The sequence below is a fragment of the Watersipora subatra genome, chromosome 10, assembly GCF_963576615.1.
Source record: "Watersipora subatra chromosome 10, tzWatSuba1.1, whole genome shotgun sequence".
NCBI classification, from domain to species: Eukaryota; Metazoa; Bryozoa; class Gymnolaemata; order Cheilostomatida; family Watersiporidae; genus Watersipora; species Watersipora subatra.
This window is the reverse complement of record NC_088717.1, coordinates 57,271,200-57,298,286: the sequence shown is the minus strand read 5'-3', so window position 1 is coordinate 57,298,286 and position 27,087 is coordinate 57,271,200. Positions and strand designations below refer to the sequence as shown.

Below are 27,087 nucleotides of genomic sequence, written 5' to 3'. Positions count from 1 at the left end.
ATGAGAAGCCTTTCGCTAGAATGAGCACTCAGAGTTCTGCACCTGCACATGCTGTCAATTCCAAGTAAGGTTTTGCTGAAAGTATCTCAAAAATGTCGCTACTACTTGTTCTAGATTTTGCTGTACTAGTTATTTAAGACATCACTGTACATGTACTAGTTGTTCCAGACTTGCCTGTCCTAATCAATTCAGACTTCACTGTACTAAATGTTTCAGACTTCACTGTACTATTTATTTCAGACTTTAATGTACATGTTATGCCAGACATCACTGTACTATTTATTCCAGACTTCACTGTATTAGTTTTTCCAGACTTCACTGTATTAGTTATTCCAGACTTCACTGTACTATTTATTTCAGACTTTACTGTATTAGTTATTCCAGACTTCACTGTTCTATTTATTTCAGACTTTACTGTACTAGTTATTCCAGACTTCACCGCACTCGACCAAATGCTACCGAGACCTAGTCAAATACACAAGCTCTAATCTACGATATTTTCAGACTAACAAGTGTAACCTTTTACTGTTATTTCCTGGCAAACTGTTCCTAAACTAAACTCTATATCCGTGAGTGGCTCTAGCTATCAGGCTCATCTGCTGTCCTAAAATTTATGTTGTATCTTCCTGTTGACATTTGATAGTCGCGCTAAAAGTTATGTTGTACCATCTTGTCGACATTTGATAGTCTCGCTAAAAGTTATGTTGTATCATCTTGTCGACATTCGATAATCACGCAAAAAGTTATGTTGTATCATTCTGTCGACATTTGATAGTCAAGCTAAAAGTTATGTTGTATCATCCTGTCGACATTTGACAGTCGTGCTAAAAGTTATGTTGTATCATCCTGTCGACATTTGATAGTTGAGCTAAAAGCTATGTTGTATCATCTTGTCGATATTTGATAGTCGTGCTAAAAGTTATGTTGTATCATCCTGTCGACATTTGATAGTCAAGCTAAAAGTTATGTTGGATCATCCTGTCGACATTTAACAGTCGTGCTAAAAGTTATGTTGTATCATCCTGTCGACATTTGATAGTTGAGCTAAAAGCTATCTTGTATCATCTTGTCGATATTTGATAGTCGTGCTAAAAGTTATGTTGTATCATCCTGTCGACATTTGATAGTCAAGCTAAAAGTTATGTTGTATCATCCTGTCGACATTTAACAGTCGTGCTAAAAGTTATGTTGTATCATCCTGTCGACATTTGATAGTTGAGCTAAAAGCTATGTTGTAATGTTGAAGAAATATAATATAACACTCACCACTCGGTATATAATTTCAGCAGCTAAATATTGTTTATCATTTGCACTCATGTGTAATAATAGAGGAATAGTATTAACGTGTTATAATAAGCGATCGATTATTACTAAGGAAAACAGATGCCAATGGGAGACCAGGCTTTTTTGTGTTAAGACAGGTTGGTTTATAGATGTATTCCTGTAATAAATTTTAGGTACTTCTATAAGCGCAATCCCAACCAGGACCGGATAAAGTATATATATAAATATATGTGTATATACATTGTATATAAAGAAAACTTCGAAATAATACAATTAGACTCAATCTAGGCTTAATGGTATCTTTTGCACTGCAAATGACAGGGATATAATACCTTAAAAAATAATCTCCAACAAAACCAAGTTATAAGTAAATTATCAGACAAATATTTTCCTATAACAGATGATAAAATGTGAAAGAAGAGGTAAGATGTAGCAATTGCGTGAATACAAAACTTAAAACAAATAAATAACTTTTAATAATAATCTTTTTCATAAAATGTTAGAAATCCTAAAATAATAGAAATAATACAAGCACAATATTGTACTATGCTTAGTATGAAAAAGATAACATAAGTCAGGGAAACTGATGTAAAAGGCTGACCTATATAATTCAGGCAAGTAAAATACTCCTATTATATATGTTAAAACATAAAATAAAATATGAATTGCATCGCATCACTAAGTTTCCTCATTTAAAGGAGGGTCGACGCTGATAGGCCCTGAGCAGTCACATGGCAAATGGAACTTGACTATATTCACCTGTTCAGCACCTGTTAAGAAGACAGTTAACATGAATTATGTAAGAAGACAGTTAAAATTTATTTTCATGAGACGCAAAGAGAAAATGAGTTCAAGTGTGATATAAAAGCATCCAAAAAAGATGGTCTGATCGTTTGATGATCTGTTTTGCAATATAATTAGGGCGCTGACAGTTCAAGAAACTACTGGTCTCCTTGTCCCTTATCCAATAGGAGAGATTTTAATAACCTTGGGGAGTGCGAGCAGTGTGTAATAATAACAACCAATAGCAGTAGTTCTAAATATACAAGTTCTGTATACAGGTGGTGTATATACAATGTATATATATACAGAATGTATATACGGCGTTTACACACCCTGTATATACACCATGCATACAGAGGGTATATATACAGGGTGTATATACAAAGTGTATGTATATACACTTTGTATATACAGAAGGTATAACTATCTAAATTTTCAGCTGACTTGTTAAATATGAAGTACTAAATGAATGCCGTGCGTTGCGGGATTAATAGATTAATGGATTAACAGAATAATTATCTAATGAATTTTTGTAACTTACCTGGTAAGCTATCAAAGGTAAGCTTACCTTTACAAAAACAACTGCTATGTTTGCAGACAATTGCTGTGTCATTCCGCTAGGTGTAACTGCCAACTGTGCGAGCTAATGACCCCAGGCGCTTTAAGCGATGGTATATTAACCGATATAATGAAGGTCCTAACGATCATTTATCGCTTGGGTACCGTAGTCTTTTTGTTATGTTTGTCGCATCTAGATCTGGAGGTTCTAAGATACAGTGCTATGTAAATTTTTCATCGCTTTATTTTAATCGCTACAGCTGGACCCAGAGTTGACAGACAAAAAGACAAATTCTGAGATTTATGTATATATGGATAAGTAATACTGTCACTACAGTGTAGAGCGGGTGAAACACTAAACTAATAGACTGAACATGGTGTATGATTGAAATCATATCTACAAATTAGGAGTTGCCCTCATTTACACAATGATAACACCACTAGAAAGGGAATGTTAGTGTAACTTACGTTCGATAGAGTCTGGAAGAGGTCTATTTTTGGTCTCAGGCAAGAAAAGAGCATCTATGGCTCCTATAAGGCTAACCGATGAGAATATTACATAGGGAAGTTTATCCCAATAGCTCACCTGCAAATGTAAGTCAATTGACTATATTTAAACGGTGATATAGAGGTTGGCATGTACACTCAACAATGCGCACTTTTATTACACAGCGATGAGACTTGAGAGACGCAACAAGAGTGACAAAGTTAGCAACTGAAAAGTCTGATATCCATAAATGGTCAGCTTACATACTTACTGTTGAGGGTATGAAGGGGGCAACAGCACCACCCAATCTGGCCAGAGAAGAACCAGCTCCAAGAGCTAAAGTTCTAGTCTAAAACAAAACAGAATGTAACATAAAACACCAGCCCGATATGTATAGTTATGTGACCTGATGGGAAAATGAACACAAATCTAGACTCTGACTACTGTTAGGGAAATACCTGACCTGGACCTGACCTGGAAAGGGACATCAGGCGAGTTGCAACACAATTCATACATTGATCAGGTTACAAAATGTACTTAACTCTTCTGCTACTACGATCCGTGTAGTACGACTTGGTAAAGAGGTTGCGTTTAGTAGGCTTCCTACTGATCGTTTCTGATTAGTGAATACTTAACTAATTAGCCTATCATATCTGTGCCTAATGAAAGAAAACATTTATCTGTTTGCATTGAGCCACTAAAATATGTTTACAACCCATTCTGAGCGTAGTTTCGCTTTGCAAAATCTTTTATTTTTTAATCCCAATTTCTTTTTAGCAATGACCAGTTGTGGCAGACGCATTACAGCTACAGAGTTTGCACTAACTTTAGATCAGGAGATTTTGTGTGGTTTTAAGCAGTATTAATATTTATATCGTCCGACTCAGGCATGCTCATGATCTTTTTTAAAATGGCCGACAAACTGTATAAGTTCATCCTGCAACACATTTGTGGCATATTTTATGGCATCAGTTGATGTAAAATTTTATGCTGATTAATCTGGTATCAAAATTTTTTTTATAGGCTGTGTGTTTTAAAGGTTATGACGATTTATAACCTCCATTGTCGCGTATTAGGTTTTACAGTAAATGTAATTACCGTAAAACCTCTATTTAAACGCCACGGTGCTGTATTTGTTAACCGTTCCCTATGGTGGCGGTTTATAGAGATAACGTTCAGATAAAGGATGACGTTGTACTTTTTAACTAGCTTGTCACAATTTTGGGAAGATAAATTTAATCCTTCCACAAGCAAAGCAATGCTAATGTCGCCTACATTTTTCACTTTCCTTCGGGTGGAGCGCCATTAATACTGCCGACCTCAGAATTTTTGTTAACCTGTTTTTCATATACGTTGAAGTGCCAGACTGACTTAACAAGGAACTCCTTTGATTGAAACATATTAGCCGCATGCAGCTATTAATTATGTCGATAGCGTCGCGTCCAAAGTTTTAAAGAAAAACCACTCTGAAGTTACAAAACGGACTTTGATACGCCTTAAACATGGCTGCTATTAGGTCATATAGTGTTCCTGAAGAGTATTCTCATCATTCATCAAAACGTTCAGACGAGATTGTAAACCACATCATGGATAAATCTGAAAACCATGGATTGGATTTTAGACTTTAATGACTTCAAATTGGAGTTTAATTTTATGACTGTGACGATTGATCTCCGCAGGCAAACCGTAACTAAAATCATGGCAACCAATACAGCAACGAAAGAATTAATTGTTATTGATGTAACTAAGTTATTATTAGTACTATTTTGTAAACACTTTTCTACTGATCACTTTTTATTATGGGTTTGCAAAGATCAATGAATGTCAAAGTGGCAGGCAAACGGAGGGGGCGTTCAAATTGAGGTGGTGTTCAAATAGAGGGTGGCGCTCTATTTTTGGGTTTGCAAAGATCAATGAATGTTAAAGTGGTGGTCAAATTGATGTGGCGTTCAATTAAAAGGTGAAACTAGATTTTCAACCCTGTTCCTAAAGTGGCACTCTATTAGAGATGATATTAAGTAAAAGTGACATTCAAATAGAGGTTTCACGGTGTGATTCTGGTAAATAAATTTGTTTGGTATCGAAAGAGTTCAAGTCAGAACTAGACTACTAAATACTGCCCTTTTACACTGAAACAGAGCGAAAATGGAGTCACTATTTCTAGTGTCAGCATATGGCTTTTTCATGCTTTTATGGAGTCTAGAAGCTCACCTGTGTAGGATAAAGTTCTATAGTAGCTATATATATGTAGCTGAAGCATGGAGCAATTATAAACTTTCCTATCATGGCGAGGATAATCACAGCCCAGTATGAGCCTGCAACGATACAATAGCAATACAACAGATGATTTTTTCTATGCATCTCAGCTTTAACCAACAATAAGTATTGAAATGCAGCATTGGGTGACAGCAGTATAGATATCTAGAGATCTTTTATACCTATTGATACATCTTGGATATCGCATGTACAAGGGATGAGTTACTCATCACTTATCTACTGTAGATTTACAAAAGCAAATACAGAATCTCCTTTAAGACACACTCAAACCCTTTCTGTATTTTTCTGTAATTTTCAAACTGCCCACCCAACCCCTTTCAAATACACCAGACAATGACCTAATTTGATGATGTCATGACCTAATTTACCTCACCCATTCAGAACTCAAACACCCTCTCTCTGATATTCTTGAGCATTTAACCTTTGTGCAAAGACATGCTTGTAGTGGTTATCAAAATACTGCGTTTTGCGCAGTGTATTAGTGTATTATGTATTTTCTCCTTTTGTTAAAATACAAAATTAAAATACACACAAACCTTTTTTATAGTTTTTTATTTTATACCAAAATCTGAGAAAATGAGGGCAGGGTAGCATCTGCTAGCACCTGCTAGTGATACAGTGTTGTATTCCCCAATCTCACCTCATCTATTAATAGAATATTTATGAGAGACTTGATGTACTTCATATACTGCTTGATCTCTTCTTACAGTTTTCCGAGTAAAATAATGTAAAACCGGTTAGAAAAAATACATGTAGCTTTTTAGTCTTGGAACAAATTAGAAAGATTTACATTATTTTTCAAGTTTGTGAAATCAAACTAACTTGTTCTGTACAATTATTGCTTTCTCCACACCGTGATCTCAGCTCTTCACTCGTCTAAATTCGGCGACTAAATTCGCTTACACAGCGACCTGACTTTTCTTACGTAGTGACATCATTTTATGATAAATTCATCAAAGTAATTCAACAGGCTGTCTGAAATAATCTATAAATGTAATAAAAGAACTAATTTAATTGAAACATACCTTGAGCAAAAATGATGGCAAACATAGCGGCTAAGGCTATCGTGAACATGGTGAATATTGCGGGGCGCCTGCCGAACTTGACAACAAATATGCATAGGCCATTGGCGACTAATTCGACTGCTCCAAGAATGGCGTTGTTGACATAAATACTCCCTTCCAGATTGGCTGTTAAACATAAAACAATGACTTCACTGATGAGCTTAGAGAGACTACAGACAAGTATAATAGGCTTTTACTCTGAAATAAGATACCAACCATATAGTCAGATCAAATTTGTTCATTAAGTTCTTTGTAAGCCATTAAAGATGAACATGCACAAAATTTTAAATTTTATTAAAAATTATTGATATTTTACTATCATTTGCTAATAGTAAATAAAGGCTTTTGATGTTTAAGGTGACCTGACTGCCACGATGTTTCAAGATTAAAATTGAAAAACTTGATCTTGGTCAAAATGGTCAGCTTTGAGCGAAAGTGCAATTATGACATCTATAGTTGCAAAGAGGCCGACCGAATAGAGACACGTAATGCCGCAACTTGAACGCAATAGGTGATAAAAACCACAGTAGATATAGAAACTAGTGATGTCATTTCGGCACAAATTTTTCTTCTGAGCGTTTCACCCCAATTAAGTTTTGTTAATTATAATCTTAAAACATTCTGGCAGTCAGATCATTTTAGATATCAAAAATAATCGGGAATGATAGAAAAATACCGATACTTTCTGATGAATTCTTCAAATTTTTGCGCAAGTTTATTTTTGGTATTTCTCATTACTAAGACAACAAATATACAAGGCTAAAAGACTGAACAACGGTCCAAAATGTTACACCAAAAAAAATTGGCACTGAAACCTGAAAATGATTCAACTGTTATTTGCACTTTGACCTTAACTGATCACCAAGCAATTATCCTTTGTGAAAAACTTTGACTGTTGCTACAGACTAGACTGGTAATATAAAGGGGTATTATTTACACTTACATTAATTTATTCTTAATATATTTTATATTATTAGTAAACTAAAATGTCATTGTCAAGTCATTATTTATTGTATTGGATTGTGCTTTTCATGGTCAAGGGCAAAGTTGTAAGGGGAGAAACACTGTTGGTTTTGACCAAAGAGAGATAGTTTTACAGGTTCAGTTATCATATACTATGGCAAGGTCAACCAAAAATAAAACAGTATACTCTTCGATATGCTGCTAAATTTGGCATCAACTTTATCATGTACTGCGCCAGTAGAAGCCTCCTCATTCCACGATTGTTAAAAACACTTATATTCCTTGATGAGTGACCAGGGATAGAGTGCTAGCTGCAACTTTACCAGAGAGATGCTGTCAGTGGCTATGATATACTGAACACCCATGCAGTTACATGAAGATAATATGAATGTTTCCTAGATCTATTCAATAAAACTGTTCCATAGTTAATTAGCAGTTAGTCAAAGAGTTAATCAAATATTCAAGTCTAGAGAGAATAAGGACAACTCACAAACATTGTACGACATGCCAAAATAAACGAAGGAAACAATAAACCACAAAAGTGCCATCACGAGTCCAATTTTTCTCATATTTGGTGTTCTCACAAGATCCAAAGTAGAATGGCTCTGTGGGGGCTGCAAACGACAAACCATAAAAACTGTCCAACTATTGTCACAGTAATGTTTTATCAATACTGTCAATAAGGAAAGAAGCGAGTATACAATCTCTATCATGCGAAACCAATAAAATCTAACGGCCTTGACCTTCCTTCATCAGTCTTGGCAGATTTACACGATAAAAAAAGTTTAAATATGAAATCTTTGTATGATTACCAATAAAAAGGCAGGACAACAAAAATTCAGAAACATAATAGTAGATACGGTAAGTTTGTTATCTCCACTTTATACAAATAGTGAAAAGTGTGCAGTAAGTAGATTGATAACTTACTACTATGGTTGGACATGTGTGTGTCTTAGATACCACTGCAAGTCACTAACGTTAAGTTTGAGAGATTTGGATAGAATTAATATATAACTTTCAGTTAAGCAATGAATCACTCGAAATGGGAGTTTCCTACCCTTACTTTCCACTGATAAACACAGATATTTGAGGAAGTTTGAAGGATTTAAATAGAATTTAAGAGACATAACAGAACAAAAGAGTAAACTGCACTGGTTAGCAATAGTTGGCCAGTTTTTCATTTGCAGGTCTCCTTTCAATACCCCCTCAGAACTAATACGCACACCTACCTGCTTGGGAAGTACAATAGTTACTGCAGGAGGCATGTGCTTTCCATTGGCTATGGCCGAGGTTCTGAAATATTTAAGGGCTTCTTTTTCTTTGCCCTTTGATAGTTGCCACCTGGGTGACTCGGGCATAAAACTACAAATATGATGGAGTGATGCAAAGTGTGGCCTTACATATTCAAGGTAACAGGATGAAAGTTTTCTACCATATGTACACATGTGAGGTATATTCAAGGAACACTGGCTAAAACTCTGGTACATTTTGATTGAGCTATAAAAGCGAAGTCAGAAAAGGAGGTTAGCATATTGCTGGTGAATCACATGGGCACCACACAAGGTCAGTAAAAAAAGTCTCATTAGAAACGTAACTGATAAATTCTTACAAGAAATATGTGAGGTAGAACACGTGATAAACACCGATATAGAACTGAAAGTGTCTCCAGTTAGGGTCAAGGTAGAAGATTAGTCCAGTTAAAATATAGGCACATGAATATGTCATGTCTGATATAAGACCAAGGGTGGCTCTGTCTTGGGGTCGACCATACTCTGCCGCTGAAATGAAAACGGAGGAGGTATGGCTACCAAAAAGGGGACAACATTGAAAGCAAGTTAAACAGGTATCTAAACTGACTATGATATTTGCCTATATTGGTTAAGAATCAACCAAATTGAGTGACCCTAAACTGGAACGCATTGCCCTAGAAACCGGTCAGTATATGGTTGTGTCTTCTATGTTCTCTGGTTGAGTAAGCTATATCTTAGCCTGATGTACGTACCAAGTATATAGGCTGAGTTCCTTGTTCCGGCGACGCCAAAACCCACGAAGAATCTTAGAATGACAAACACAACATAGACAGGACTAAACGCAGCTCCTACACCGGCACCCAATGATAGTAATACAGATAGCAGTAGCATCAGGCGTCTCCCAAACCTGCAAACAATTGTGGGCTGCAGAAGGAACCATCAGCTTAGTGAAGGTATGACTTCGTTCAGAAGCAAGCAGGGCAGGGGCAGCATTTCTAGTATAATGTGGAAACACATCTTCCTATTACACATAGTACAATGTACAATGTACTCATTTCAGCACAAAAATGTAGAACTACCCATAAACACATCTTAGAATCTTAGATATGTTTTGCCATCTCCATATAAATGTTGTTGAGAAAACAACTTCCATTTTACATACGCTAATTTAGCCAGGTTTTTAATCTCTTGATTGGGTAAGACTCTCATTGTAGGTGATACGGTATATGATTAAGGCAGCACGGTGGCTCTGGGTATTAGCTTTTAAAGCCAAAAAGGTATGAAACAAATAGTCACATGTAGTATGGTGTCTTTGAAACAAATAGCCACATGTTATATGGTGTCATTGAAACAAATGGCCACATGTCATATGGTGTCATTGAAACAAATGGCCACATGCCATATGGTGTCATTGAAGCAAACAGTCACATGCCATGATGTCATTGAAACAAATAGCCACATGTTATATGGTGTCATTGAAACAAATAGTCAGGCGGTGTCATACTAACCTGTCAGCAACATCACCAAGAATAATACAGCCAGCAAAGAAGCCCAGCATATAGATAGTGGAAGCCAGGTCTACAAGGTACTCCTTGTTGCAAGTGAGATCCCACTATGATACAAGGTTTAGTTTTACAGATGAACTGACACAGAGATATAGATTATAGTGTTTTGAAATATCTGTTGACAGTTAAAGGCATCTAAACATACCTATAGTAGTACATGTAGAGTGTGCAAACATATGACAGGACAAGAACAGAAAGACAAACAGTTGTACACACAGACTGATTGAGTATGTAGATACCTCTGTAACGATAGTAGAATTGTAGACTTCTCTGTTATATATCCAGTGAGAGCAGCTGAAGTTCTGTGAGTGAGAGCTCATGTTAGCCAGATTAGTAGTAGTCTTTGTGTACTCACATGTATCTACTACATAGTAAACAAAATACTAAAACTTGCCTGACATGGTGAGAATTTTTTTATAAGATGGTTCAGACTACATAATGTTGTTAATCAGTAGAAATGCTGGCTTAAACATGAAGTTCACATTATCTTTGCAGCTAACACTATTTACGTAACGGGATAAAATAGGCATGAATAAAGAATTTTAAAGGTAAAGATAAAATAGGTATGAGAACATAATTCTGAGATTTTCAGCTGAACAACTTTTTCAATAAATCGAATCACGTTAAAACTAGACTTGTCTCCTCCTACCCCACAAATATACACTAGCGCATTCGAGAGAAACACACTTTTATTGCTGGCTATACACCAAACATAAATGTTTTCACTTCATTAGGTTGAAAAATTGGAAATTTGACTAGTTACTAGCCACGGTGATTGTCGACATGTTTCAAATGCTGTAGTAACTGCAGAATAAACTCTGCAGTGATGCGGCTGAACAAAAACCCATTGCTTGGCAAAAGAGTTCCTACACATTGTTGAGTTCTGAATGTTTGCTATTTGAATGATATTTAGTAACCACTACCAGCTAAACTGCTTTCATGATAGCAATCCATTGAGGGTATTTGTCCTTAATACATGTGAAGGCACATGTTTGAGTTTATAATTAGATGGATAGTGGTGCATTTATGTAAAAAAAAGAAGTTCTAAGATTGCCAATTGAGCCCAGTATTGCTTGAAGTAAGCCTACTTTTTCACATTAAATAAGCTGTAGATACTGCTTGTGGAGCTGTGGCAGTCTGTTATTATAACTCTTCCTTCACATGAGAAGTTTTGGATTAATTTTGCATATAATTGTTACACATCATGATCTCTCATAATGCATGGCACTGCATGTGTGCCAGTAGAAACCAATAGTACTTTGTAGTCGACTGCAAGGGTGCATATTTTAATCAATCGCTATAAACTGGACATACGAACAACAACCACTTAGATTTAAATATATAGATAGATGAAGTGTTCAATGGACTTAGAGTGCTCAAGTCTTTCACAATTAGAGTTGTCTAGCCTTAGTTTACTTCGTAAATGTGCATCATTGACCTTAGCTGTACCTATTAGCTCAAAATACTACAATTGATAAACAAAGTTAGTTAGATATTGACTTAGGTAAAGTCATTGTGAGATATATCATGCTAATTTGTCTCAATTTGAATGCAATAAGATAAAGGTTGTGCTTGACTTACCTGCGGAGTATGTAATTAGACTTGAGTTGTCATGAGATGTCCGATTCTGAGGTATCACACATATCTGACCACCATTGCCTCCCTCAAACACCATGGCCATATTGTTGAACCCGCATGACATTGCCACAAGCACTAAAAAAACTGAATGAAAGGGAGGAAAAGTGAAACCAGTGTCTGAATTAAACCATACAATGCCAGTATAGGGATACTGCTGTAGCTAAGTAAACTATGAAAGATACTACATGTTCATTCTTCATGCATTGTTAGTCCAAAGCAACCTACAGGTAGGTGGGCTGTTTGCTTTTTCACCTTCCAATACTTGACCCTTTGAGCATACAATGTTTGCTATTTCTGGCATGTTTATACAATAGGGAAACATTCTCTTCACATATATATTATCTTGTATTTGAGTATATATCTTATATACATGTATTTTATATATTATAATATAATATTATGTATTGATCCTTCCTCACATGACAAACATTGTTTTTTATTCTGTGACACCAACATACTACATCCAACATCACACGTTTCAGTTTATGAATTTTCTGTTACTACAAACTTCAATTCACTATCCTGACTCCTCCGCAATACTATTAGATCACCTACTTTTAAAACATAATTGTTCAGCTCACTCAATCATTCTTGAGTTGTCTTCCCATTTTTGTTTTGACATGTAATGAAAATCATTCTATTGTTGATGAAAACTGCCAATAAAAAGTTACACATGCGTAAGGCATATAACATACTCATATGCTAACTATAGAATATAACATAAGGTATATAACATACTGGTACACTAGCTATAGAATATAACATAAGGTAGATAACATACTCATACACTAACTATAGAATATAACATAAGGTATATAACATACTCATACACTATATAATATAACATAAGGTAAATAACATACTCATACACTAACTGTAGAATATAATATAAGGTATATAACATATTCATACACTAACTGTAGAGTATAACATAAGGTAGATAACATACTCATACACTAACTATAGAATATAACATAAGGTATATAACATACTCATACACTAACTATATAATATAACATAAGGTATATAACATACTCATACACTTACTATGGAATATAACATAAGGTATATAACATACTCATACACTAACTATAGAATATAACATAAGGTATATAACATACTCATACACTAACTATATAATATAACATAAGGTATATAATATACTCATACACTAACTATATAATATAACATAAGGTATATAACATACTCATACACTAACTATGGAATATAACATAAGGTATATAACATACTCGTACACTAACTTTAGAATATAACATAAGGTATAACATACTCACACACTAACTGTAGAATATAGCATCCGGTATAAAACAAACAGAGAATCTCTCATATGACCAGAGAAAGAGAATGCCCCATACCTTATCAGAAATCATAGAACTGCCTTCAAGGATCAAAAGGTCACTGTTAGATAAGTTGTTATGAGTTGAGAATGTTTACTGGACAATTGGTCTCATCTTAGCAGAGACTCGGTACAAAAGGTTATAGATGACTCTACCACTTACACCACAAGATAAACTGGTAGCGTCCAAAGCCAACCTTGCAGACAGCCTCATCGAATTCCCAGGTCAAAGTTCGATGTTCTTGTGAACTGATGGAGCTGAACTCGTCTGTACTTGACTCATCGGCGAGCAGTTGATTTCTTTCCTCTAACAAGGAAATATTATAGAAACTATTTAGTGCTTTGGGTCAGGATATTGCAGGTAATGGGTGCAAAATGTGTGGGTAGCAGGCTAGATAAACGAATTTGTAAAACACGGCGTATGCATGCAAGCAAAGAGGATTTTCTCCTAAACGTTTGAAGCTATCGTCACACAAATATTGGTCTCGCCACCAAAATAAACTAAGCGAACACTTCACTGCAAACATGAAAGGATGCCTAGTGCTAAGAATTGCTGCTGAACACAATCACCAGAACTCAAACCCCCAATAATAATCTGATGATTACTTCACTATTTTAAAGAACTCTGTGGTGAGTTTTTAGTTTATCTGACAAATGCAATACAGAGCATAGTCCTGAGCCACATATTGTATACTACAAGTAAAACTCACCAGTAACTGCTGTTGAGTCTTATAAACCATATGGTGAAACTAAACTATCTATTAAAAGCTTACTCTAAATTAATCAAACTCCAATCATTATGGTAACTGAAATTATACATGTCAATGTTATCAAGTTTTCGGATCTCGTCTCAAATCTGATAGTATTATTAGTATAGAAAGTTACAGGGTGATATATTGAACAATCACAACGTCAGATGTCAGTCAGGACTTATTAGCAGTGCAGTGGATATTTGCTAAAAGGAATAATGAGAACAGACTTCAACCTTTGACCAAATGCTGAGATAATACATTCTACACAAACATGTGATACACTTTGTCAATGAAAGAATGTTAAAACAATTTTCGCTGGACATGTGGCAGGGTAAAAATAAGAATGTAGTAGCATTACCCACCTGACGACATGCTTAGTTTCCAGCTGCTGCCTCTATTTCACTCTAAAATATATTAGCATCAGATTAGAATGAATAGCCACTAGCATTAGTACCAACCTATGTAATGCTAATAAGTTCAACTTGTATCTACACTCCTGAGTACGTCTGCTCTGATGCTATAGAAACAACCAATGGGAATAACCTTTGCAACGTCATTTATGCTGCTAGAAATTTCATCATTTACTGAATGATCAGTTGAACACAGCTAAAGCAATCTACGTAGGTGAACTGTGTATCATTCAACTTGTAAAATGTATCGTATTGACCAGTTTAGCCAGTTGGCGTATGGCGTTCCTGGTCCTGAAGTGAAGAAGCAGCTGGCTCTTGAACATTTTGATCGTGCTACAGCTGACCCGGCTCTCAGGTGGCACCTACTTGCAGTCAAACCAAAAGAGTTAGAAGATGTCATACAAGCAGTTGAAGAGTATGATCGGGTTGGGCCTTTTTCTTCGACTTTACCGGGTAAGCCATGAGTAGCACCCCGTTATAAAAGAACAGGATAGAATACTTCAGCAGTGCAGTTGGCCTAGTGACACAGAAGAGGTGTTAGGTCATTTAGGTACAAAATTATATTCTATATCCCAACGTCTTGAAGCATTAGAAGACTTTGCTATGCGTAAGCGGAAGAGCGAGAGAAACTGTTTCTACTGCCAAAAGCCTGTTGGAGCAACACCTCCTGTTGACCAGGGACTATCTAACACAGTGTTTTTCAACCTTTTGTGAGCCAGGTCACATGTTTCACATTTGAAAAATTGGGTGGCACACCACTAACCAAAAATGTTATAAAATGACACTCTGAACAGTATATTTCATCACAATATAATTTCTCAATTTATTTATACTCAGACAGTGTGAAACCTGGGCCTGTTTAAATGAACACCAAGCCAATATCCTAGTGCCAGCCTTAATTTGAAGGCCATCTTCATTTGAAGGCCACTTATACTTGAGAGATACTTTGACACTCATCACGTTAAGTAGTAATCAAAAGTATCTAACTAGGCATATTGTACTAAACGACCAGTCCGATTTCGATGAACTTGGAGTTTTGTGGGCCAATATTAAATGCATTGACCATGCATCAAACGCTTGAATAGACGCACCTAGATCATGGTGCCTGAAGATTGAGCCTACTACATCGAGGCCTGGGCATTCAATTAAAATGCTCCTACCAGATAAGTTGTGTTAAACTTCCTCAGAGCACTACGAGAGCGTACCTATAAACCTTGGCAGACAGAATCCGAAGATGCTAATCGGCAAGTCGTTCAAGGGATATGGACTGACCAATGCTCTAAACGGCTCTGAGGATAGCAAGATCCATCGTTTCAGGTTGGACGGCCCGATTAAGACTGGAGTGTTTCCAGCAAGTGCAGGCAAATGCTGGCGTCACCAATAAAAATGACATTAACCTATTCAACACTGATTCTAGAGTGATTCTAAAACTATTTGACAGTTCTAAAGAATGATGTAGCGATGTATCATTTGATTTTCAACATTAAACACTCTATTACATACCAGTAATCATAATGTTATTTTGTATTATATGTCTTGTATTATATTTCTTGTGTTATAATTTTATGCTGGTTAATACTTTATCGTTCGTTGTTCATTAAATTATAATATAACTTCATGTTGGATGTTATGTTATTGTTCGTTAGTCGCTAAATGAAATTTAACTTACAAAAATCTTGAGCAGCTAGTTGAAAAATTGAATGCCACCTTTTAATTGAAGGTCACCTCTAATTAAACGTCATCATCAAAAAGAGTTGAGAAATATAATGTCAAGGCGTTCAAATAAAGGTTTCACAATAAATTATCCTACCAGTCTTTATAGCACGGACACCACGGTGACAATGACATACTCTTTACAGAAAGTGATTAATAAATGTTTTATAAAATTTTTAAATTGAAAAAAGTGACATTGGATAATTTTTCACGGCACACTTGAGGATCTCTCACGGCACACTAGTGTGAAAATCATTGATCTAACCAATCCGGGAACCATGGCCATGACCTTCCAGATTATGCCAGAGATGGTGACCATGCATCCACTCTGGTGGAAAAACGGAAGTTGTCTGAACATGCAGCAATGATATATGGTGCTGTTCTCAATCAGCAAGAGCTTGATCAATTGGTTGTTAATTTGGATAGTCCTGTGTTGAAGAAACTTAACATGACGCTCTCTAATGAGAATAAGGGAGGATGGTGTTGGTAGTTTGACTCATGCATCGTAATAGACCACGTGAAGCAATAGTTTGTCCAAAGAATATGAGACAGCAGGTTATGTGGCCCACTCACCAGGGTTGTTACGATTTAAAGGATGACTTGCAGCAAAATTCACATTACAGTTATTTGGTATCAAAAGATTCACCATGTCTTACTCTGTTGTGTTGTAGGTGCCAAATACGCGGAAATGTGATTACAAGCTCTTAAAAGCTCAAAAACGAAAAGCCGCCGTAGATTGGAATCTCTTTATTTATCTGACTTAGTCATTACAGTTTGGTTATCATCTTGTCATGTGATGTTCTCGCGTGAATTGAAAGGCCAATAAAAAGCTCAATATAAAACTTAGCGTAGCACTAGTTTATGACAAACACTACGGGTTTTACCGAAGACCCCGTATCAAATATAGATGCTCGCTACTTTACAGTTTTGTTTCGGCTTGGACTAATCGTCAAGTCGTAATTTGATCATGTGACCCAATACTTCGAAAATAATTTTTGCAGCACTTTTCGATTATCACAGGTAACCAACAGGCTCGTCATGATTATCAGACAATGATATGTACTCCTTCGAGCTAAGGTTAAAAAGTTTAACGATTTTTTACGGTAAGTTATAAGATATCAGTGCTAAAAGTGACAGCATTACAATGACGATAAAACAGACACGTAAGAACAATAGACATGGTTTTATTAAATGCGTGAAGTATATTTGTGAAAATATTTCAACGAATGAGATTGCATGAAAGTGTAAACAGAAACCATCCTGTAACAACTACGTCCCATTTGAGCCATTTTGGAAAGAGAATCCAAACTACGGCGGTCTCGTGTGGCTGCGATTAACTGTTCGTTTTCGAGCTTTTAAGAGCTTGTAATCACATTCCCATATATTTTTCACCTACAACACAACAGAGTAAGACATGGTTAATCTTATGATACCAAATAACTGTAATGTGAATTTTGTTGCAAGTCAGCCTTTAAATCAACCGATTTAAATCAGGCAATTTTTGTCTGATTTGAATCGCCCAAAAAATTCTTGATTTTTTTATTTTACTGATTTTTATTCTATAATGCAGTAGATGTTTGAAATAAACCTTGCTATGTATCTTGAGCTTACTGAAGGCTCTGTTGCAGACCATTCTAGCAATCTAGCTCATTGTGTGCAGCAATACAGTGGGTAGGGAAGGGTTAGAAGCTTACTAATATCCATAGCTTATAACGATGAGGTTATAAACAGCATTGCACCTTTCGTTAACTAATGGAAGGGAAGACAAGTCATCTGGTAGATAATTAAATTTATTTCAATCTTTAATGACCGCACTGATTTGAGTAGACTAGATGCCTAGGCATTAGCTTATGAAAACATTTTGCTTTTCATCTCCAAGAGTTATTGCAGTTATTCATTAAGCTGATATTCGGACAATATATTGAGTCATAAATACCGAATCTCAACCTCTTTTATAATCACTTTACTTAGCACTTATATTAATCCTGTCTGGGCAATTGATGAGAAACACACTATGCTAATTACCTTCCACGACTTTGTCGGGGAAGGGTATGTTTTGATAGGCGCGTATTTATATGTGTGTATGTAACCTAAGATCTCTCGAACCACTCGTCTTCATCTTCGTTTCTGGGTTTTAATGTCCAACGCATAAATTATGCTGTCCTTTTTGTCGTGTGTTAAATGTGTAAATGTTTTTTCATTTCCTAATTGTTGTAATAAAACTACATAATACCCCTGCAAATCATAAATTCCAAATTGATAGCAATAACTTGCAATTTAGAACACAAAACATTTTTTTGAAACAAAAAAAATTGATTTAAATAAAAAAAATCAATGAAAACCTTGACAAAAAGTGGCCACCGACCTAGTTGAACCATTATCTTCAACCGCAAGAGGAAACAAATGATTTTGGTACTTAACGATCACTTTATGAGATGACAAGATGCGTTACCCAGACCAGATGCAACTGCTCTTGTGGTAGCGGAAGTTCTTAATAGCTGGGTGTTTAGTTATTTTGGGTTACCGGAAGAGATTCATAGTGATCGTGGGTCTCAATTCGAGGCTGACCTAATGACAGAATTGTGCGAGTTGTAACATGTCGCTAAAACTTGTACAGCCCCTTATCACCCGCAGTTCAATGGATTAGTCGAGCATGGTAACCGTACCTTGGGTGATGCCCTAAAAACCCTGTTGTTGAGCCATGCGCGTATGACCAATGTAGCTAGGATATTTTCCTCCCTCAGGCCCTGAGAGCATTTCAGGCAACTCCTCAGACAAGCACTGAATAGAATGCAAATTTCCTGATGCTCGGCTGAGATTGCAGATTACCAGACCAAGGGCTTTATGGTACCCATTCTCAACAGCTATCACTAAGGACTGAATATGCTTTAAAACTCCAAACTCGCCTTGAGTCGGTCCAGTCTTTTACGGCAGCACCAGCAGCTGCCCATGAGATCTGCAGATTGTCAGGGAGTCTAGATTCAAGCCTGGTGACTTTTTTTGATACAAATTAAACGTAGGAGAAAGGGGTTAAATCCTAGTCCAATTAAAACTTGAAGGGCCCTTCTCATTCCAGGGGGTATTTGGGAATGGGACATGCAGGACGAATCAATGCGGAACAGTTAATACCTCTCGCTTGAAACTGTTTAGTCCATGCCCTGCCTTAGCAGGTCAGCTTACCTTCCCAAGAGGTTGCAGTAGACAGAACAAGTTTACAAGATCTAAGTTTCCCTACCTCTCCTGGTACATATGCTTGGTCTGATGATGGTAGCCCATTTACTGGCGCCTCGTCTGACTGAAGTTGTCCACTAAGCATGTCTTTATTACCCAGAGGTAAGTTGGGGCGTGTTCGCATGAGGCCTGTGAGGCTTCATGACTGTCTTATTTCAAACTATGAGATGAATATTAACCTCATCTTTAACAATATTAACTGTGAAGGGATTTGAGGAAATTCATCAGTTTAAGACTTACTGCAGGTAGTTATCTGTACCCCGATAGACATCATAGCTAGTCTTGCAAACTATCACTATGATATGCATCACAATTTAGCTTAAGGTGTAAGCAAAATTTAATTGTTGTATGTTGTTTCTTTTTGTGTGTGATAAATTTATTTATGGCACGTTACCAATATGAACATGGACATAGCTGAAAAGATCGAGCGGCTTCTAGACGAGTTGGACAATCAAACTGTTGCTGGCCCAAGCATGGCAATCAGTACTCCTCAGTCTGTCAGTCGTGTACAGTTGAGCTCGATGGGGACAAATTATAGCTTTAAGACTGCTTCATAAATGGTGTCGGACCAAGAACTTACACCTACTCAAGATGATGTCAATCCAGCAATTATTTTTAAGAAGGCTTGTGAAAGAGTGGATGCAAGGCTTTATGAGTTATAAAATACCGAAAGCGAAGATACATACTACTCAGAAGATTCTGAAAACAATAGCGTATGCCATGACGATGAATTTGAGGATGAAAATACTGAGGATGATGACTCTGATGACTATGATTATGTTTCAGATTATGTATTGGCACAAAAATTCAAGAAGCTTGGAAAGAAATATTGTTGAAGTATCACAGACAGTCTTCCAAGGTCTGCTACATCTAGTAAGGGTGACTGGGACTTGGCTGTTTGTGTGAACGTGCTCGCCTGGAAGCCAAGAATGCTCAGCTTGAAGAGACTTTGCTGAAAGTTCATCATGGTCTGTCTGACCTAGAGTGTACGCAGGGCAGTGTTTCCGCAGCTAAAGCCATAATCGGGTCTCATTTAGACTAGTATCTGAGATCCTTTATCTTTCGATGTTTCATTTTGTTCTGCTATGTAACATCTAGAGACAGGGAATGTTATGGATTTCTGGATTTAGCAAGTGAATGATATTTGGTTTTGTGGCTTGTTGGCCGTGAACTCACAACCACTGGTTGGTTGCCCTGTCCTCGCCGTAGTCTGCTTTTGCACCAAAGCTAGCTTTTTAAAAAAGCCTTGCAAAAGCTAGGATCGATTTGTTGTTATTAGGATTGGGATATATTTTTGAAGAGCTTGGCCGTCTAGCAAACGTTTTCTTGTCAAAAGGACACGCGCATTTACTTTATACTGTGACTTGGTATCTTTTATTTGTATTAAGGAATTTTCTTTATATTTGGTAATTATGACAACAGTGGTTAGATAACCTTTATATCCATATGGTGTTTAATAATAATTAAAGTTGTCTTGATCCTAATTGTGGTCTTATTATTTGGTTATTGCTACTGAATCTTTAAAGTAGGCTCATAAGACAATAATACTAGATAATCACTGGGAAAAGGACCTAATTACCAAAGTGTGAATTGTCCGCCCCTAGGTTGAAATAGGGCCTTTAGACCCCGGGGCCAAGTAAAATAAGGCCATCAATTTGATGACGCTTCATAAAAAAACGCTTGCACATGGGCATGCAAAAAATACTTGGTGCCCTTTAATCATAGCCACGCAAGTTACGTGAAGTTCAGAGTGCAAAGCTTTGGTGATAAAATTTTTGGTTTGTGGATAATACCAGGGGTGCCCAACCTGTTGCCTGTCTGGTTTCAAGGTTGTGAATAAAATCTTGTATATGTTCAAAACTGTTGATAATCGAACTGTGAACACCCTCGGATAAAAACCGAAATACTAAAGTCATGCGAGCATTCTTTCGTCGATGCGCTAAGAGTTCGATATTAAGAATGTTGATACACTCATACACCGATACACTCATTGTACCCTTAATCCCTGAAATAAAATGAATTGCCTTCCTTTGCACATTTTCTAAAAGTGTTATCTGTCTCATTAAATATGAGTCCCATACCTCACTGGCATAGTCCATTATTGGCCTAACCAATGTGAGGTAGCGATCCTTATCACTTCTCTGGGGACGCCATACAAAACATGCTTAATCATACCAAGCCTTTGAGACACCCTGGCAGTTATTGAGTCTATGTGCAAATCCCAGTGTAGTAAATTTGCGTAAAATTTACGAAAAAGACTTTCGACCACTAAAGCAAAAGGACAACTCTTCATTAAATGTTGGTGGCAATGAGAGGGGCTGCGGAAAGGATAGGAGCAAAGGCTAAAACTACACTAGCGAGTATATCAGGGCTTATTTATCTAACTAAGAAATTCAAATTATGACGTGTTCGAATGGCTAACAAAGAATGGAATAAATGCAAACTAAAATGCGCCCACTAAAAGAACTATAAAGCACCCGCTACATTGGACTTGGAAGCAGAAAATCCTCTCCACTTCAAGAAAGAATAATTGTTGGTTCTTTGTTTTATTATCAACTCTTTTCCCATATTAATTACTGTATTACAAAAATGTAGCAAAATTGTTATATTATGTATTTACTTGTAAATAGCGTTTTTTTAAGTAACTGCCGTTTTGACCTACAATCTTCAACTACTTGTAACCACCAATCATATGCTGTGTTTACTTCTGCTCGCTTATATAAACAGTTGTTTTTGCATTTGAGGAGCAGTCAAGACTTGGCTAGTATGGTGAGGCATACTATGATATCACTTGCACTGGTATTTATACAGTCTGCTATCGGCTGTAGTATATAGAGTCTGTATTCATTGGCTCTTGTTGGAGTTGCGCTGGTATATGTACAGCCTGCTATCGGCTGTTATAGAAAGTCTGTATTTATTGGCTCTTGTTGGAGTTGCGCTGGTATATATATATATATATATATATATATATATATATATAGTCTGCTTTCAGCTGTAATATATAGTCAGTATTTAACAGCTCTTTTGCTGGGATTGCATTGGTATTTATAGTCTGCTATCGGCTGTAGTATATAGTCTATATTATCGACTTTTGTTGGAGTTGCGCTGGTATATACAGTCTGCTATCAGCTGTTATACAGACTCTAATTTATCGGCTCTTGTTGAAGTTGCATTGGTATATCGACAGTCTGCTATCGGCTGTGTGATAGCGAGTCGGTATTACCGGCTCTTACGCTGGCAGGGATGGAAGTATAGTTAAATTGGAGGTGTCTAAGCTACTATAACCAAGCATCAGTTCTTGTTTGACCTGGTTCAGGGGTTACCCTGAGTTTACTTCACCAGTTAAAATCATGGGCAATGTTTACTAACCAATATTTACTATATAATTAGCCCTAACCAGGGCTAATTCCATTTCACTTGTAACAGTATGTCTTGTAACTTGTAATAGTATGTAACTTGTTATAGTTATATAATAAACTACGCTTTTTGGTCCTTAAGCCAATACCGTGTACAATATTCCCCCATGGATTTTGAAAAATACAACAACTTGACAGCTAGTCATCCTAGTTAGTCTAGTCCTAGTTAGCCATCACAGTTAGTCATCATAATAGCTAGTTGATATGAACTTGGCAGATCTGCACTCGTACTTTGTACTGTATTTTGTATTGCATCATCAAACTAAGATTGATAATTCTCTCCAGATACCTGATAGATGATAAAGGCGCTCGATGTTCTTCGTTATATGCATTTTCATTCAAAAATATTTAATAATATCAAGCACTAATGACTTCCAGTGGAAGACAGTGCATTTGGTCTATCCAAGCCTTTTTAACTATAATATGCTAAGATGTTAGCTCCATTCAAAAAATCTTGATCGTAATACACATGCTACCGTTGAATCGATCTCAGTGACTTCCATTCAAAGTAACACGAACCAACAATAATATAACTTACCATTACAAACTTATCTTTTAGTGCAACATTTACTACCAGGTTGCACTTTAGTTAGCTAAACAATTTTGCCTTAGGTATGCAATTTGTTTTAATAAAATATCTTAGGTTTTATTTAAAATGCGTAGAGACGGCCAATACCGCAGCTAAAGTTCAATTTAGCGATACGTGGGTGCTAAAGCTAAAATTCATTTTATCGGACTCCAGTTAAGACGCCTGAGTCAGCTAATTACATACTCTGAGGCTATGAGCCCACATGACTTCTCGAAAACGGCTGAGTGGAAGAGTGAAAGTGGATGCATCGGTCGACTTCTGGTAAAGCATTGGCGGCGGATATCCAGTTATACCATTAGAGCTAATACGAACTGTTGTAATTTTGGCCTTTGAAATATCTAACTCCTTAGAAGCAAAGGCTCTAACAGGAGTAACCAATGAAAAGCCCAGAATGTGTACTATTCACTCATATACCTTTCCCTAGAAATTCATTTAAAAACCTCTGCACCCATTTAAGAACTCTGCCTCTGCAATCTTTTATTCTCTGACCAAGAATACCATTCACCATATAGCCTTACCTATTTTAACATTTTTATATTACACGTTGTTGTCTTAATTAGAAATTTGTTGTCATAGATATGCATAACTATTTTCACAAAGGTTTTATTTGTCCACTTTTGTCTAAACAATATTCATATCAATCCTCAAGCTTGCGTATTACATATTTTATGCATTCAGTTCCAACATTATTATATTAGTTAGACGATTCACTAGTTTTTTTATTCAGACTATAGTTACTTTGCGTTCTTTTTTATTTTTTTGTTGTACCCTGCTTTTTAGTTAGTTTACTTGCTGTGGCACCTTGTGGAAACAATGATATACAGCCCAAATATGGGGGCTGTATATCATTGGTGGAAAACATATTGTAAAATATGACTATTGATTACCACAATAAAGATTGCTCATATATGTTAATATACAACGGGAATTACCCTCTCCTGTATATATATATATTTACTCCACTATATTATCATCATAGCAACTACATACTCTATGAAGACAACCATCCTGGTTGGATAACAACATTTATAATAACCAATTATACTCAACGGATATTAACCAATCAGAAATATTATACCTAACTACATCCCTTTTTTTCTCACACACGCACTGAGGAATGGCGCCACAATAATCTACTACAATTATTATTTCCTGGATTATATGGTTTAATCACACTACTTCACATCCTCATGGCTGAAGGTGAGCAAACATCAATAGGTTATGAGCCCAGGGGAAAGCTATTCTTCAATGGAAAGCAGGAAACATATAAACTTTGGGAGACAAGATTCTTGAAAACTATTTATGTACTCTAGGCAAAAACGCTAAGATTTATGGAGCTATTATAGCTGTAACTGATCCAGACAAATCATCAGATCGCAGGGCTTATGCCGAGCTGACTCAGATCTTAGGTGAAAAATCACTGGAACTCATCACGAATGATGCAGAAGACAGCGGCAACAAGGCTCTTAAGATACTACGAACTCATTACCAAAGCACAGAGAAGCCAAGAATTCTCCAGCTATACAGGGAACTAACCACGCTCACTATGACAGGTGGTGAGAGCGTAACAGACTATAAACTTAGAGCGGAAAGGGCTAGCACAAGGCTACGCGCAACCAATGAACAATTATCGGACAATCTAATCATTGCGATGTTACTAAAAGGACTACCTCCGCCATACAACTCGTTCATCACAGTACACACGCAGCTGGATAAGGAGAAAACACTTACACAATTTAAAGCTGACCTAAGGGCACAGGCGGACACTGACGCAGCACGTAACGAAACAGCGGACACTGCTCTCAACACCTAAAGAGGTAGGTCTACCAAACACACAGGTAAGACTAACCACACACATTCTCGAGACAAGAGCATCGCTACTGGCACTCAATGTAATGCATGTGGAAAATCAAACCACGCTACCAAGGACTGTCGCAGTAAATCCAAACTAAGTTGTACATTTTGTAAACAGGACGGTCACGTAGAAAGTGTCTGTTTCTCAAAGAAGCGCGGTGATACTAAATCAACTGCCAGTGTATGCACAGGTCACAATGTTACAAATTGTGATTATACTTTCAACATTAACGATTGCAGTAACTCTATCGCTTATAAAGTAGTCAACTTATGCTCAGACATAGTAGTCGACTGTGGTGCTACCAGCCACATGGTAAACGATGAAAAGCTGTTTATATCATACGATAAAACATTCAACGCCGACATACATACCTTAGAACTAGCCGACGGTACATATAGTGTCAATCATGTGTCACACCTACGTAACCGAGCAGATCAGCAATGAACTGGTAAGACTGCTTATGAACTATTCACTGGACACAAGTCTGACTTAAGTAACACTTACCAGTTTGACTCGCCGTGTACTATATACAAGGAACTCAAACCAGGTAGTAAATTAGATTCATGCAGAGAACCCGGCATCTACCTCGGGGTAAACCAGCGTAGTCAAAGACATTATGTACTTAACAAAACCACGAGTAACATTGTTACTTCGCGTAATTTCCGAATCTCGTCAGCTCCATCAAATGTAGCCCCACCGGATGACAAAACCATAGATATATATACCTAGATTGGCCAATAGGGAAAAAGCCTGTCAGACCTAAATAGCACGATGCAACGTCACTGTATTGTACCTCACGCTTGACTGCACTGCTGTTTACAATGAATCTAATGGGAAGAAGGTAACAAAATTACATTTATTTTCACATAAAAACCTTCTTGTATACATAATCCAGTAAACTAAAGCAATTCTGTGATAATATCTGATAACCACCATAGATTAAAACTATAAAAGCTATGAATTGTTGCACAGAAATCATGAGCCATCATGGCTTTATTTGCAACCCTCTCTTATCCCCATTCTCTCTTTTCCCCTTCTCCAAAGAATAAGTTAGAAGGGGAAAAAAGAGAAGGGGAATGGAGAGGGGAGGAGAAATAGCCCACCCACTCAAAGAGCCAGACCTTGGCTAGGTAAATAGACTAATATGCTGAACTAAACATGACTAAATATGATGAGTATGCAAGTATGTCTGAAGTCAAAAATGAGACAGAATGATGATTTTACAGCTGGCTAGGTCACCAAAGCTGAAGTGTAATGATTGTATCACTAGCATCGTAGATGTTACCAACGTTGATGTAAACCAAGCAACGAATTCCCTAATTACAGTTAAGAATCAGGGTGGCTTGACTTTGTCTTCGCCTGTGGTGATTGAGGTTTGCAACCACAACGAGAAAGCGACAAGAGTGTTGCTTAGTAGCGCTGGATTGATGAAAAACTTTGCCAGGCTAGCACTAATTGCCACCACTAAGAAGCCAGTCACGAAAGGACAATACCAAGTTATTTGTACAATATGCATAAGCAAGTTAAAGGTTGACTTGCAACAAAATTCTCATTGCAGTTATTTGGTGTCATAAGATTCACCATGCCTTACTCTGTTGTGTTGTAGGTGTGAAATATATGAGAAGGTGATTACAAGCTCTTAAAAGCTAAAAACTTATACAGTCATACTTCAACTTACGAGCTTAATGCGTTCCGAGACTGAGCTCGTATGTTAATATACTCGCATGTTGGTGCAATTTATTTATATATCGAACAATTAAATATATATTGCTTGGTTTCCATACTCTAAAAATGCAAATAAAACACTCAAAACAAGATATTGTAACAGAAAGAAGATGTTGGTTATTGTCATAATTTACCACATGCTTTCAAAAAGCAACAATCAAAAAATAATA

The 27,087-nt window shown here is 36.7% G+C and overlaps 1 protein-coding gene across 3 annotated transcripts; it reads right to left on the bottom strand.

Moving 5' to 3' along the window:
• Window positions 1–1,480: 1,480 nt before the first annotated feature.
• On the bottom strand, window positions 1,481–23,420 carry LOC137407415 (organic cation transporter protein-like). 3 transcript variants are annotated; one of them, XM_068094066.1, is made up of 15 exons: window positions 23,287–23,420; window positions 14,341–14,382; window positions 13,390–13,533; window positions 11,813–11,953; window positions 10,471–10,595; window positions 10,175–10,278; window positions 9,419–9,573; window positions 9,026–9,194; window positions 8,646–8,778; window positions 7,907–8,030; window positions 6,415–6,579; window positions 5,324–5,427; window positions 3,384–3,461; window positions 3,094–3,211; window positions 1,481–2,054 (listed from the first exon to the last, which is right to left on the bottom strand). In XM_068094066.1, exons 2-15 carry the CDS (start codon window positions 14,348–14,350, stop codon window positions 1,963–1,965), a joined length of 1,662 nt encoding a protein of 553 aa, XP_067950167.1. In that variant the 5' UTR covers window positions 14,351–14,382; window positions 23,287–23,420; the 3' UTR covers window positions 1,481–1,962. The 3 variants fall into 3 exon arrangements, with proteins under 3 accessions (XP_067950167.1, XP_067950168.1, XP_067950169.1); XM_068094067.1 differs by having other exon boundaries at window positions 10,471–10,592; XM_068094068.1 differs by lacking the exons at window positions 14,341–14,382; window positions 23,287–23,420 and having other exon boundaries at window positions 13,424–13,510.
• Window positions 23,421–27,087: the final 3,667 nt, after the last annotated feature.